The sequence below is a fragment of the Zonotrichia albicollis genome, chromosome 2 (assembly GCF_047830755.1).
Source record: "Zonotrichia albicollis isolate bZonAlb1 chromosome 2, bZonAlb1.hap1, whole genome shotgun sequence".
NCBI classification, from domain to species: Eukaryota; Metazoa; Chordata; class Aves; order Passeriformes; family Passerellidae; genus Zonotrichia; species Zonotrichia albicollis.
This window is the reverse complement of record NC_133820.1, coordinates 1,109,196-1,122,546: the sequence shown is the minus strand read 5'-3', so window position 1 is coordinate 1,122,546 and position 13,351 is coordinate 1,109,196. Positions and strand designations below refer to the sequence as shown.

The 13,351-nt window shown below is 54.3% G+C and overlaps 2 protein-coding genes across 3 annotated transcripts in view; one reads left to right on the top strand and one right to left on the bottom strand.

Annotated features, from left to right (window-relative positions):
- SCAF4 (SR-related CTD associated factor 4) overlaps positions 1-3,002 on the top strand; it is a 30,165-nt gene extending 27,163 nt beyond the window's left edge. For both annotated transcript variants that reach the window (XM_074530627.1, XM_074530635.1), the window contains one exon: positions 827-3,002. In XM_074530627.1, coding sequence (XP_074386728.1) covers positions 827-1,653 — 827 coding nt within the window. In that variant the 3' untranslated portion in view covers positions 1,654-3,002. The remainder of the gene's footprint in view (positions 1-826) is intronic.
- Positions 3,003-3,930: 928 nt separating this feature from the next.
- SOD1 (superoxide dismutase 1) lies at positions 3,931-6,991 on the bottom strand. Its single transcript, XM_005493426.3, has 5 exons — positions 6,839-6,991; positions 6,329-6,422; positions 5,847-5,916; positions 4,452-4,566; positions 3,931-4,202 (listed from the first exon to the last, which is right to left on the bottom strand). Exons 1-5 carry the CDS (start codon positions 6,911-6,913, stop codon positions 4,092-4,094), a joined length of 465 nt encoding a protein of 154 aa, XP_005493483.1. The 5' UTR covers positions 6,914-6,991; the 3' UTR covers positions 3,931-4,091.
- Between the last annotated feature and the right edge of the window lie 6,360 nt (positions 6,992-13,351).

The window sequence follows — 13,351 nt, the reverse complement described above, 5'->3', positions numbered from 1 at the left end:
CTGGTTCAGACTGGAGGCACCTCCCTGGGCTGGGGAGAAGGGCTCAGCTGGAGCTCAGGGTTCTTGTCAAACTCCTCTTTTCTGGATCTTTGTGTTGGTGTCCAGGAGCTGTGGGCTCAGCTTGGTCTGACAGTGTTTTTGGAGAGGGAGTTTTTTAACTCCTATGAAGAGCTTAGGAATAAAACTGGGAAATGGTTGTGCTGGATATGTGCTACAAAGGATGGAACACTATTACAAAAAAAAAGCCAGGAATGACCTATTGAATTTCCGTCTAGTTTACATTGCAGGGTTTATTTTAATGTTGCATTCTGTTTTAGTTACAATGCCAGGTTCATTCTAATGTTGCATTCCTTTTTAGTTTACATTGCAAGGTGTATTCTACTATGAATCTTTGTCGTGTCCCTTTTCTGTGGAGTGGTAAAGAGAGCTGTGTTCAGTTGTATTCCAGCTTCCTCTCTGCCTGTTTCTGGTGCTGTGCAGCTGTGGGGCGTTCAGCTGCTGTTTGTGGCAGAGGGAAATGCCTGAATCCCACTGGAGGGAGTGGGGTGTGTTCACCTGGAAGGGGCTTTGGCTGGTGTCGCTTGGGGAAGCAGGAGGCTGAGCTGGGGCTTAGGGGGAGCTGTTCCTGCACCAGGGCAAGGCTGTCCCAAGGAAGCCTCTGGGATCAGGGTTAGCTGCTGCCCTGGGCACAGTCCTTGCTGCCAGCAGCGCACAGAGCCCAGGCCGCGCCGCTCCTTTCCCAGACAAGCGCAGATGATTGGGTTTGAGGTCGGGAGGCGCTCCGCACCGCGGTGCCGGCTCTGACTGTCGCTTGTGTTCCTTGCAGGCACGCAGGGCGTGGCGCCGCCGCCGCCCGCGCCCGTGGTGGGGCTGCAGACTCCGTCCACGGGGCTGCTGGGCGCCCGGCCCGGGCTGATCCCGCTGCAGCGCCCGCCGGGGATGCCGCCGCCGCCGCCGCTGCCGCGCTTCCCCATGCTGCCGCCGCGCCACATGCCGCCGCACATGATGCACCGGGGGCCGCCGCCGGGCCCCGGCGGCTTCGGCATGCCTCCGCCGCACGGCATGAAGGCGCCCTTCCCTCCGCCCGGCCACTTCGTGCGGCCCGCGGGCAGCCAGGGCGGCAGCGAGGAGAGCAGGGACGGGCGGCAGTTCCGCAACGACAGGCAGTTCGCGGGCAGCAGCAGAGAGCAGGAGCGGTTCGGCAGGAGATCCTTCGGGAACCGCGCCGACGGCGAGCGGGAGCGCTACGGCGGCCGCGACGAGCGGGAGCACGAGCGGCCGGGCGGGCGCGACAGGCGAGACTGGGGACGCCGCAGCCCCGAGCGCGACCGGCACAGGGACTCGGAGGACAGGAACAGGCGCTCCAGCGGCCACCGAGACAGGGAGAGGGATTCCAGGGATCGGGAGTCGCGCAGAGACAAGGAGGAGAGCCGCGGCAAGGAGAAGCCGGAGGTGACAGACAGGGCGGAGGGCGACAAAAACCACGAGTCGCACGGCGGCAAAACGGAGGGCGCGGAACTTGTTTCAGAACTGGCTGCGGGAGACGCCGAGCCCGCGGGCGCCAGCGCCGCGCCGGAGTCAGCGCCCAAGGCTACCTCATCCCTGGAACAGGCGGACAAGGACACGGGCTCGGCGGCCGAGGCGCCGCGCTAGGGCCGCCCGGGCCGCGGAGCCCGGCGGGGCTTGTACAGTGCTGTAAATCCGCTTCCGCCCTGCGCCCCGAGGCGGGGCGCCGTGAGCAATTTGATTGCTTCCCTTCTATTTAAAATAGCCACAACATAACATAAAATACTGAAGAGATGATTAAAATATTACCCATTTTTGCTGTAACTTTTTTAAAGTTTTGACTTTAAAAAGTTTACGAATCAGAAGTAGAAGTGCTTTCTATTTTTTTTTTAATTTAAGAAAAGGTAACGGTGAAAGCTCCTCAAAACAATAGGGATGTGTTTTTAATAAACTCTATTTTCGTAACAAACTTTTAACGTGTGCTATTCTTCCTACGCTGCACTGAAGTGGAAAAGGAGTGTTCAGCAGCCTAAAGATGGAACTGTTAATGCTGTACTGGAGTCTAAATTAGACTGGTTTGGTTCTGTTTGTTAAAGGAAATCCATCTGTTTGTGTAGCGATTCACAGAAGTGAATTTTTATTTGTAACAGTCCTCTGGAGTTTTAGATTGCTGCATTTTAATGAGCTACTTGACCACCCCGGGTAAAAGTTAGTTTTAAGATGTTAATTGCAGAGTTAACTGTTTTAGTGTTTGCAATGCAATCCATTCTTTGCTTTATTTTTTTTTTCCCTCCCTCCCTTCAATTGGTTCTTCGTGTTGCTCCTAATTTGCCTTTTTTTAAGAAGCGACCCCTTCAGGCACCGAGCATCTGCTCTGAGGTTACACGGTGTGTGCCAGGCTGGGCAGTGCCTGCTCTGCAGCTTTTGTACGTGCTGGGATGGGAGCGAGACCTCGGAGGCACCACAATTGCAGGCGGGGCTGGCCAAGGACTGGGCCCTCCCTCCATGGACACGGGGCTGCTCTCGCTCGCCCTGCCAGAGGTAGGTTGTGTCCCCCGGGCTGGGAACAGAGGGTGTTTGTTGTTCCGGTGTTGTGGCACCTCCTCGTGTGCTGTCAGCTGTGCCGAGGGCAGGTGCGGTGTCTCCGTGGCTGATCCCTGGGGCAGGGATGCTGTGGGAAGTTCTGCCCACCCCATGTGGCTCAGAGCTCCCATAACCCCAGCAGCACCAGTGTTTGAATCCTGTGTGTATTCAGTGGTTTTTTTCTCCTTGCTATAAGTGTGTTCTACCTTTAAAGCTGGGGATTTTGCCCCAAGGGAAGGGCAGCTGCTTCCTTACATCAGTCCTTTTTTACAGCTGCCCTGCTGGAAAAAAGGGCAGAGGGAATTGTCTCTGGGGGGGGAGAGGGTGGGAGAGCCACTGTGGAGCTCTGGGGAGAGGACATCTATTTTTTATGTTCTTGCAATAGCAGAATAAAGAGAGAAAGAACCTGTTTACAGATTGTAGTGACCTCAACTTCCATGTGTTAAAACTCGTGTCCTCACTGGTTGTTTCCTGCCGGGCCCACGGGACATTCCCTTGTCCCACAAATCCAGGTTTGAGCCTTGGGAAAAGCTGCCCCAGCTCTGTAAGGAAGGAAGGTTTGTTTTACTCCTTAAAGAGCTGGAGACAATGAGAGGCACAAGGCTGCTCTGTTCATGCAAATCCCACCCCTGTTCTCTGCCTCAGTAGGGATCTGAAAGCCTGGAAAACTGTGGAATAACTCTTTACACCCTCTGCAGCAGTGCCTGTGCACAGCCCTCACAGCAGCAGCCCTCTGGAGGAGGCACGGGGAGGTGAAGACTCACACACTGCTCTGGCAGCAACAGGGAACGTAAGTTCAGTGTCTTTTTACAGTATTCCTGCTCTCCTACCCAGTTCCCTTAGTCCTGGGCCTCAGTGGAGTGGGGTTAGCTGGAACTACAGCCTACTACTCCGTGAATATCCTGACGGGCAGAAGAAAGGAACATTGGTACAAGTCCTCATTAAAATAACTCATTTTCTCTGTGAAGAGAGAGCCTGAAATCTGCTTCAGAAGGACACACCCCAACAGGATGGAGGCTCGCACACAGTAGCACTCCTGGGATTCTACCTGGCACCTCTTCCTGGATGGAATTCAACCATGCACCTGCTGAAGCCCAGGCCCCCTTTCCCAGCAGGAGCAGGTTTGGGCCTTTGGGTTTTTTCTCCTGTTCACAGACAGCCAGACCCGGGTGTATCTGCCCAGAACATTTATTACACAAGTTTGAAGCCTACAAATGCTGCCCCTGCCCCAGGAGGAAGCCTGACACACCCAGGGGCTGGGACAGGAGCACTGCACATCTTCCCTCAGAGCAGGGAGGTGACACGGAACGGTGGCAGCAGGAGGTGAGCACAGACCACAGAGCCATTCCATCAGGGACACTTTAATTGAATGTACATCATACAAAAGTCGGTCAGTCTCCGGCGTGCGAGTGCTGCTCGGGATGCAGAGGAGCAGGACATGGATGACACATGTGAAGTTGCAGGAGGGGCAGGAGCAGCAGGAGGAGCACTGCAGGCAGCATTCAGCACTTGGCAATCCCGATCACCCCGCAGGCCAGGCGGGGCCCCGCGTTCCCGGTCAGCAGGCTCTCGTCATTGCCCCCTTTGCCCAGGTCATCCCGCCGCTCGTGCACCTGCAGCACAGGTCAAGGGACCTTAATTAATCCAGCCATCACTGCCCCTGGCAGCAGCAGCACCTCCAGAGCAGCTACACCCTGATCTCCATGCTGAAAACTTCCCAGTGCACCTGCCCAAGGGCCATTCAGGCACCCACAGCAGGAAGAGCAGAGTCCGAGAGAGACCTCTCCAGGAGGCTGGCACAGAGGGATGGGTATGGCTGGCTGGCTGTGGATGCCCTGTCCCTGCCCGGGGCCCCCACTCACCACCATGGTGCGGCCGATGATGCAGTGTGGTCCCGAGAGGGAGATGACGGAATCCTGGATGCACACCTCGGCCACGCCTCCCTTGGCAGTCACATTGCCCAGGTCTCCCACGTGCCTGCAAGACACGGCAATCTCACAATGTGCCCCGCACCCAAAGCATTCCAAGGCAAGGCCGGCAGTTCATGTTACAGCACAACAATGGCTCCCAGATCCAGTGGAACAACCTTTCCTGCCGACCTGGTGGAACACCACCACTGTTCTCAGAGCTTCTGCTGTCCAGGACAGCTCAGCTACTGCACAGGCTTTTGGTTTAAGGGATTAGGAGAAGCTGTTTGTCAGGCAGCAGGTCACAGGCAGGGCAGGAACTGCTCAGTCCCAGCCTGTGCCAGGGATGATAATTCCAGTCTGGCATTGCCCCATCACTTGGCACTCTGCTCTCCCACACAGCTTCTATCAGAGCTGCATCTCTGCTAAGGCGTCCCTGGAGAGCTGAGCCTGGAGCAGTGGAATTGTCACAGCACTTGTGGACATGCTGCTGTGCTGTGTCCTGCACACCTGCCCCAAGCACAGCATTCCCTCCAAATGCAGCTGACCCTGTTGTGTCAGGCTCCTCTGTCCAGGTTCAGAACCTGGAATACTGACACATCCCTGACCAGGCTCAGCCAGCCCAGGGCTGACTACCAGCTTTCTACAAAAATTCCTATTTTAAACCAAGTCCTACAGAACTGGGTTAATGACAGCTCTCCTCTGAGCAATCTCCTCATTTAAGCTTCCAGGAAGCATCACTCCAGTTGTTTCTTACCCTGATATAAGCAAGATCCGCTTCTTGCACCCTCCTAAGGAATCTCCCTGCCCACAGCCAGTGCAGGATGGGGATCTGCGAGGCTGCAGAAGCCCCGGTGTCCCTGCAATCCCAACCTTTAGCCCCGAGCAGTGCCTGCCAGGGCCCAGCAGACATTTCATGCTGTGTCATGCAGGAGCTGGCTCCGATCCAGCTCTGCCCGGCCTGTGGCTCAGGTGGGATTGCCAGCATTCCAAGGGCTGTCCTGATCCCTGTGCAAGGCCAGGCTCCCTGAGCCCTGCTCCCCCACCCCAGCAGGCATGGCCACACCACTTCCTCTGGCACCCACCCAAGGGAGCTGCTGTGAGAGCTGCTCCCAGGGAACAGCCAGGTCTCACATCCCACTCGAATCCAATACCCAGCACGAGCATCAGGCCCTCGCTGTGCCCTCCACCCAAGCCATGACAAAACCACAAAGTGTCCCCAGGAGTGTGTTTCACACCACACTCTCAGGGAAACAAACTGCAGGAGTTACCAAAGAGCGGCTAAGTGACCTCGGGAAGCCTGCAGGAATTCCCAGGGATTTTCTGGCAGTGCCCATGCCCTGGACTCACCTCTCAGCATCGCTGGGACCCCCGTGCTTCTTCTGCTCCGGGTTGAAGTGGGGGCCAGCACTGGTGCACCCTGGAACAAGCACAGTGTCAGAGCGGGATCCCAGGATAAAGCTGCGGCTCCCACAGCGCTCCCAGGCACAGCAAAGAGCTCCCCTCCCGTGCCATGCCCTGCTAATCCCTGCAGATAAATCACCTGCCACAGCCCTGCAAGTCCCAGGCTCAGCCAGGAGCTTTCTTATTTCATAACACTGAGTTATCCAAGCGCTCAGGCGAGTGCTTGGTACGGCAATTCTTGACCACCAGCCTCAACACGCTCAGCTCAGAATATTTATTATCCAGGAAACAATTCCTCGGCAATGTCACGATTTCCTCACACAGATTTGCAGCCGTGAGAGCCAAGCTGCTGCTGCAGCACCACGAGCAGCTCTGCAGGGCTGAGCAGCCCCTGTGCAGGGACACCAGGGCCGGCAGGGCCACCTTACCATTGGTGTTGTCCCCGAATTCATGGACGTGGAAGCCGTGCTCTCCATCGGCCAGTCCAGTGATTTTCCCAGTCACTTTCACGGGTCCCGAACCCTTCAAAGGAGAGCATTGATCAGCACAAGGACTTTGCCACTGCACGGCTCCGTGTCACACCAAGGTGACAGAAAGGCCCCGCCACGAGCCCAAGGCAGCGCTGTCCGGAATGTCTGCGTTCGTTTAACGCCCTCGAACGCGTTCCTTCCCCTGTTTATCACTAAGCACAAGGAGGGCTTGTTATCTGACGGGGCCTTCCAGAAAGATCCCGTACTTTGGCAGAGTGACCCCGCGGCCGCGCTCCCGGGCCGGCCGCAAGGGACAGCGCAGCTCCGGAGGGCCGCGGCCATTTGGAACCGCAGCGCCCTCGGGCTGAGCCCGCCCGCTCTCTCCGCCACGGCGAGCAGGCTGGAGAGGGGCGTCCCGGGGGCTCCGCACCCGCCGGGGCGGTCCCGGCGGCCCTGCCGTGCCCTCACCTGCTGCTCGAAGTGGATGACGCCCTCCACAGCCCCCTCGCCGCGCATCACACACACGGCCCGCACCGCCGCCATCTTGTGCCCGCCCCGCCCGCAGCGCCCGCGGACTGCGAGCAGGCCACGCCCCCTCTCCCGTTATATAGGGCGGGCGGCGGGCGCCGCGGCCAATCGCGCTGCGCGCCGCGCGCCCCTCGGCCAATCGCAGCGCGGGGAGGCGGGAGCGGCGGGGCGCGGGGAGGCGGGAGCGGCGGGGCGCGGGGAGGCGGGAGGCGCCCTCTGGCGGCGAAGGTGCGGAACGGGGACGGGGACCGGGACCGCGATCGGGATCGAGAACGGGAACGGGAACGGGATGGGGGTCGAGACCCGGACCGGGAAGGATTCAGAGGGACCGGGAGCGGAGACGGCGGTGCTGCTCCCGGCACGGCTCACGGCGCTGTCTCCTCAGTGCCGTGCCGTGCGGACGAGCCGCAGCGCGGTGTCCCCGCTCCTGCCGCAGCTGTGCCGGGCTGCGGGCGGATGCTCCGCTCCCATCCCGAACTGGAATGCGGCTGTGAGGCTGCCCGCGGGGAGCTCTGCTGTCATCCCGATGCCGGTGGTCCCGATCCCGGTCCCCGTGCCCGTTACGCCCCTTCGCCGCCAGAGGGCGCCCCCGCCGCTGTGCTGTCGCTGGAGCCGCTCGGCCCCGGCCGCTGTTCGGAACCTGCACCAGAATCGGGAGCGTACCTGGGGCTGCTCCGGACGCCTGTGCCGGGGCCTGCCGCCCTCCCCGGGAGCAATCCCTCATTCCCAATATCCAATTCTAACCCACTCTGTGTCACTTTGGGGCCTTTCCCCCTCTGGGCTCTCTCCAGCAGCTCCAGGTGCCGCTGCTGTGTCCCCACCAGCTCTGCACTGGGGTCTCACCTGGGCACAGGGACAGAATCCCCCCTTCCTGCTGCCCACGGGGTTTTTATTGATTTCTGTAAACCCCAAGTAGTTTTAAGTGACTTTTTTGGGCCCTGATCAGGCCAGGGAAGGATGCAGAGAGGTTGTGGTGGTTTCACACCTCACACACAACAAAGACCAGAGTCACAGCTCAGGTGACATTACCGCAGCAGAGATTTGTTTGTTGGAGAGCACCAAACCAGGTGAAAAAAACTTGATCCAATAAATCCCTGGAGGCTGTTTGTCTGAGAGAGGGACACACACACATTGGGATTTGCAGCTTAACCCTGGGAAGATGCTGGGAAGAGAGCAGCCAGAGCTTCCTATCTAGAAAGGGAGAGATGAGATAAACTCCTGGGAGTTTATCAGTCCTGCAGGGTCTGTCAGTCCTGCTGTGCCCGAGAGGAGTCACTTGTGAGGGAACAGGGACAGCACAGCACCCTGAGCCTGCTCCAGCACCAGGAGAGCTTCCAGTGCCCTCCAGCTGGCCCTTGCTTGATTTAAAGAGGTTTCTAAACTTTTAAAAATGCAAATATCTCGTTTTACCTCCCTGCAGGGCTTTCTCTTTGAGTCTGCTCTCCAAGGCTGCCCCGATGTTTTCTTTAGTTTATTGTTTCCTCCCTGCCAGTGAGCTCCAAGATGTGCCCTTCTCTGTGCTCCCACACAAATGCGGCACAAACAGATGGACAGGAGCCAGATGTGTCAGCTTTCTTCAGAGGTGAAGTGAAATAACCAGAGGTAATTTCAGAGACTGATGGCGTTCGTAATCCTGGGCTGCCCCAGTTGGGCAGGTTTGGTTTGGTTTTGTCCCACATCTTTTTAACTCCATTATTTTCTTAAATCTTGCCTTTAGGTGAGAAGATCCACACCCCCAGTGCAACTGAGTTTCACAGCACAAAAATCATCATTTGACCAAATTGTGATTGATTATTTTGTTATTTGGAGTGTCAGAGTCAGAGAGAAGAGAAGGGAAGAGAGGAGAAGAGAAGAGAAGAGAAGAGAAGAGAAGAGAAGAGAAGAGAAGAGAAGAGAAGAGAAGAGAAGAGAAGAGAAGAGAAAGAGGAAAGGAAGAGAAGATAAAGCATCTTGGTTCTCTCCTAATCTTACAGTTTAAAGGCAGTTTAGACATCTTGGTTCTCCCCCAATCTTTTTTAGTGTAAAGGATGAAGTAACTGCTGCGTGATGCGGGTTAACAGCAACATAAGCTGTTCAGAGAAAAGTTAATTAACTTCTCAGCAAAATGTGACAAAGTAGCAAAAAATCCCAGCCCTTAGGTCCTGTAAAAAGCTGGCCTAGAGCAAGGATAAAGCCCTTGAGGGAGCAATTCCTCAGTGGGATTTTATACGAGTTTAAAATGAGGGAATTTCAGAGTTGCATTTCCTGTGGCAACCATACCCGTGGTGCAAACAAATCGCATTTCCTGCCTGTGGTGGTTCTGTGGGAGAAGCACCGAGCTGGAATGTCCATCCCACTGTGTCCTGGCCAGAGCTGTGTGTCAGGAACAATTCCCCTGTGTTTGAGGGTCAATAAAAGCCACTCCTGCATCGGGGGACGTGGTACAGGGCACTCACTCTGTGCCGCTGAAATTCCGTGCTGTGGAAATGATTCTTTCCCCACAAACCTGTGGAAATGATTCTTTCCCCACAAACCTGTGGAAAACGCGCTTTTGGAAGGAGGGGAGGTGCTGCTGCTACCCTGGGGGTTGGTAATTAGAGCAGAGTCAGCAGGAGAGCCTTTGTGCGAGATTAAAACCACATTCACCCGCAGCCGAGCTGAGTTTATCTTTGTGCCGCTCGCCCTCCCTGTGCTGCTCCCGAGCTGGGCGAGCCCGAAACGTGAGCTCAGAGGAGGGAGAGGTTGTGCAATGTAAATGTTGGTCTGAACTTTGCCCCTGCTGTGGGACAAAGCTGCGCCTCTGCCAAGCGCTGCCCGCCGAGGGGTTTAATGATTTGTGACATCCCCGCTGCCTTTGCCAGCTCGCAGCCACCAGGGGCTGCAAGGATTGCGCACAAATCCTCCTTTCCCCTCTGCAAACAGCCGGGCAGGCTGAAACTGGGCCCACAGAAAGGCGGGATGGAGGGAAACAGGGATCCTGGAGCTGTTTGGAGGGATGAGCGCACTCAAACTGGAACTGAGCTGGAGTTTAAAATGGGTTTTAAGCTACAGCATGGAAATATCCCTTCTGAAGCTGGCCAAAGACGGAATGCTGTCCAGAAAGCAATCTGAAAAATGTTATTTCTTTTTTTTTTTTTTTTTTTTTTTTTTTTTTTTTTTTGAGTGAGAGTGTCTCAAAAAGTTTAAACACTCAGGAATGTTATTTTAGCTACTGAAAGGCACCTAAAGGAATGCAACCAAAACACTGCGTGTCTGTGCATAAACACAGAGATATATTTATGGGATGTATGTTTCAAAATAACTTGGATAAACATCAACAAAGTCCAAAGAAACCCCCGTACCTTGCCATGCTTTATGGCTGGATAAGGATTTCATTCACAGCGATGAGAAAGGAAAGCTTGGTGTTAGATTGGATTGCCAGGTTTTTATTTGTGAAAGTCCTTACAGTGGCAACTAAACTGAACAGAAAACTTTGCAAATGCCAGCCTGGGTGAGCGTGTGCCAGAGGGAGGATCCAGGGCTCGTTTTGGGTTTATTTCAGACACAAACTGCCCTGCACCCTGGTTTGTGCCACATGCACAGGGCAGTGGTGCAGCAGGTGGCAGGGTGAGGTGCCTTGGGTTTAACCCAGCCCTGTTGGGTAATCCTTGAGATGCAAAGTACAGAACCACAGGGAAAATGCTCATTATTGCGCAATTAGAAAATAAACACTACCCCAGGGTGAACTGCCCCGTTTCTGCAGGAAAGCAGGAAGGACAAGCAGAATATAACAGGCAGGTGTCCAGAATAATAAAGATGTGGTTTCATTTGGAGTTTTAGACACGTGTTTTCTTTTCTGGGAGCTCTGGGTGGTTGGGAACCACAATGAAACAAGGCTTCGAGGTGCTGCTTTAACACAAGCACTTAAGGAGTGGGAATGCAGCTGGAAAATGCACCAGCCACGAATTTCCATACAGCTCCAAGGCACTGTGGAGCGTTTACTCATTAATATTTGAGTGCCCTACATCTGTGTGGAAGTTTCCCTGCTCTGATGGGACAAAATTGGCAGTGTGAATGAACAATTTGGGGCTGTTTGCTGCGGGCGGTTCGGGGTTTTTGAGCGCGGGCAACTATCAGGGAACCCCTGCTCCTCGAACCACCCATCCATTGGTGGTGCACGGGTGCCATCCTGTGGCATTCATTTCTGGGCGCTGCTTCAGACACCGAGCTCTGTCTATACAGAAAACAGAGGCAGGAAAAGGAAAAACCTGCTCAACACAAGCTAGAGCCAACTTGTTTCTTCTTACACTTTTTCAGGTTCAGCTTGGGCTCTGATGGGGACAAAATGAACAATTTGGGGCAGTTTGCTGCAGGCAGGTCGGGGTTTTTAGCTCCTTGCAATTACCAGGGAACGCCACAGGATGGCGCCCTCGAACCACCCACCCATTCGCGGTGCAAGGGCGCCATCCTGTGGCGGTCATCTCTGAGCGCTGCTTCAGACACCGAGCTCTAATTTGTACAGAAAACAGAGATAGGAAAGGGAAAAACTGCTCTACACAAGCTAGAGACAACTTATTGGTTCTTATATTTGTTTCAGGTTCAGCGTGGGCTGTGATGGGGACAGAAGGGGCAGTATGAATGAACAGTTTGGGGCTGTTTGCTGCGGGCGGTTCGGGTTTTTTTGGCGCTGGCAATTGTATAGGAGAGTCACAGGATGGCACCCCTGCTCCTCGACCGGGTGTGTGATTCGTGGTGCAAGGGCGCCATCCTGTGGCGGTCATCTCTGGCTGCTGCTTCAGCTTCTGAGCTCTAATCTGTGCAGAAAACAGAGATAGGAAAGGAAAAACCTGCTCAATGCAAGCTAGAGACAACTTGTTGGTTCTTACACTCTTTCAGGTTCAGCTTGGGCTCTGATGGGGACAAAATTGGCACTGTGAATGAACAATTTGGGGTTGTTTGCTGCGGGCGGTTCGGGGTTTTTGAGCGCTGGCAATTGTCAGGGAACCCCTGCTCCTCGAACCACCCACCCATTCGTGGTGCAAGGGCGCCATCCTGTGGCGGTCATTTCTGGCTGCTGCTTCAGCTTCTGAACTCTAAATCTGTACAGAAAACAGAGATAGGAAAGGAAAAACCTGCCCAACACAAGATAGAACCAACTTGTTTCTTCTTACACTTTTTCAGGGTCAGCTTGGGCTCTGATGGGGACAAAATGAACAATTTGGGGCAGTTTGCTGCGGGCGGTTCGGGGTTTTTAGCTCCTGGCAATTACCAGGGAACGCCACAGGATGGCGCCCTCGAACCACCCACCCATTCGTGGTGCAAGGGCGCCATCCTGTGGCGGTCATCTCTGGGCGGTGCTTCAGACACCGAGCTCTAATTTGTACAGAAAACAGAGACAGGAAAAGGAAAAACCTGCCCAACACAAGCTGGAACCAACTTGTTGCTTCTTACACTTTTTCAGGGTCAGCGTGGGCTCTGATGGGACAAAATCGGCAGTGTGAATGAACAATTTGGGGCAGTTTGCTGCGAGCAGTTCGGGGTTTTTAGCTCCTTGCAATTACCAGGGAACGCCACAGGATGGCGCCCTGCTCCACGTTTGGGGACAGGCTCTGCCTCCCTCAGTGCTTCTCTTTGCCAAATACTGTAAAATTGAGAGTAACAAAAACAGCAACAAAAACCCACAAAAACCCAAGAAACCCCCCACCAAAAAAACAACAAAAATACTTTTATGAGTGAGAGGTTTGAGGAAGCAAAGGGAGGAATGGTATAGGCTGATCAGCTCCACAAAAATAAAAGTCCTTTTTCATCTGGCTTTGTAAATTTGGTACCTTGATGCATCTTGGACTGTGTGAGAACATAAACTATGGAAAAAAAGGGAAGGGAAGGGAAGGGAAGGGAAGGGAAAGGGAAGGGAAGGAAGGGAAGGGAAGGAAGGGAAGGGGAAAGGAAAGGAAAGGAAAGGAAAGGAAAGGAAAGGAAAGGAAAGGAAAGGAAAGGAAAGGAAAGGAAAGGAAAGGAAAGGAAAGGAAAGGAAAGGAAAGGAAAGGAAAGGAAAGGAAAGGAAAGGAAAGGAAAGGAAAGGAAAGGAAAGGAAAGGAAAGGAAAGGAAAGGAAAGGAAAGGAAAGGAAAGGAAAGGAAAGGAAAGAAAGGAAAGGAAAGGAAAAGGAAAGGAAAGGAAAGGAAAGGAAAGGAAAGGAAAGGAAAGGAAAGGAAAGGAAAGGAAGGAAAGGAAAGGAAAGGAAAGGAAAGGAAAGGAAAGGAAAGGAAAGGAAGAAAGGAAAGGAAAGGAAAGGAAAGGAAAGGAAAGAAAGGAAAGGAAAGGAAAGGAAAGGAAAAGGAAAGGAAAGGAAAGGAAGGAAAGGAAAGGAAGGAAAGGAAAGGAAAGGAAAGGAAAGGAAAGGAAAGGAAAGGAAAGGAAAGGAAAGGAAAGGAAGGAAAGGAAAGGAAAGGAAAGGAAAGGAAAGGAAAGGAAAGGAAAGGAAAGGAAAGGAAAG

Excerpts from the sequence above, each read along its gene's own strand:
- SOD1 (XM_005493426.3), bottom strand. The coding sequence starts at position 6,913 with ATGGCGGCGGTGCGGGCCGTGTGTGTGATGCGCGGCGAGGGGGCTGTG. Across the intron at positions 6,423-6,838 it reads TCATCCACTTCGAGCAGCAG|GGTTCGGGACCCGTGAAAGT; the intron begins GTGAGGGCACGG and ends TCTCCTTTGAAG. Across the intron at positions 5,917-6,328 it reads ATTCGGGGACAACACCAATG|GGTGCACCAGTGCTGGCCCC; the intron begins GTAAGGTGGCCC and ends TGCTTGTTCCAG.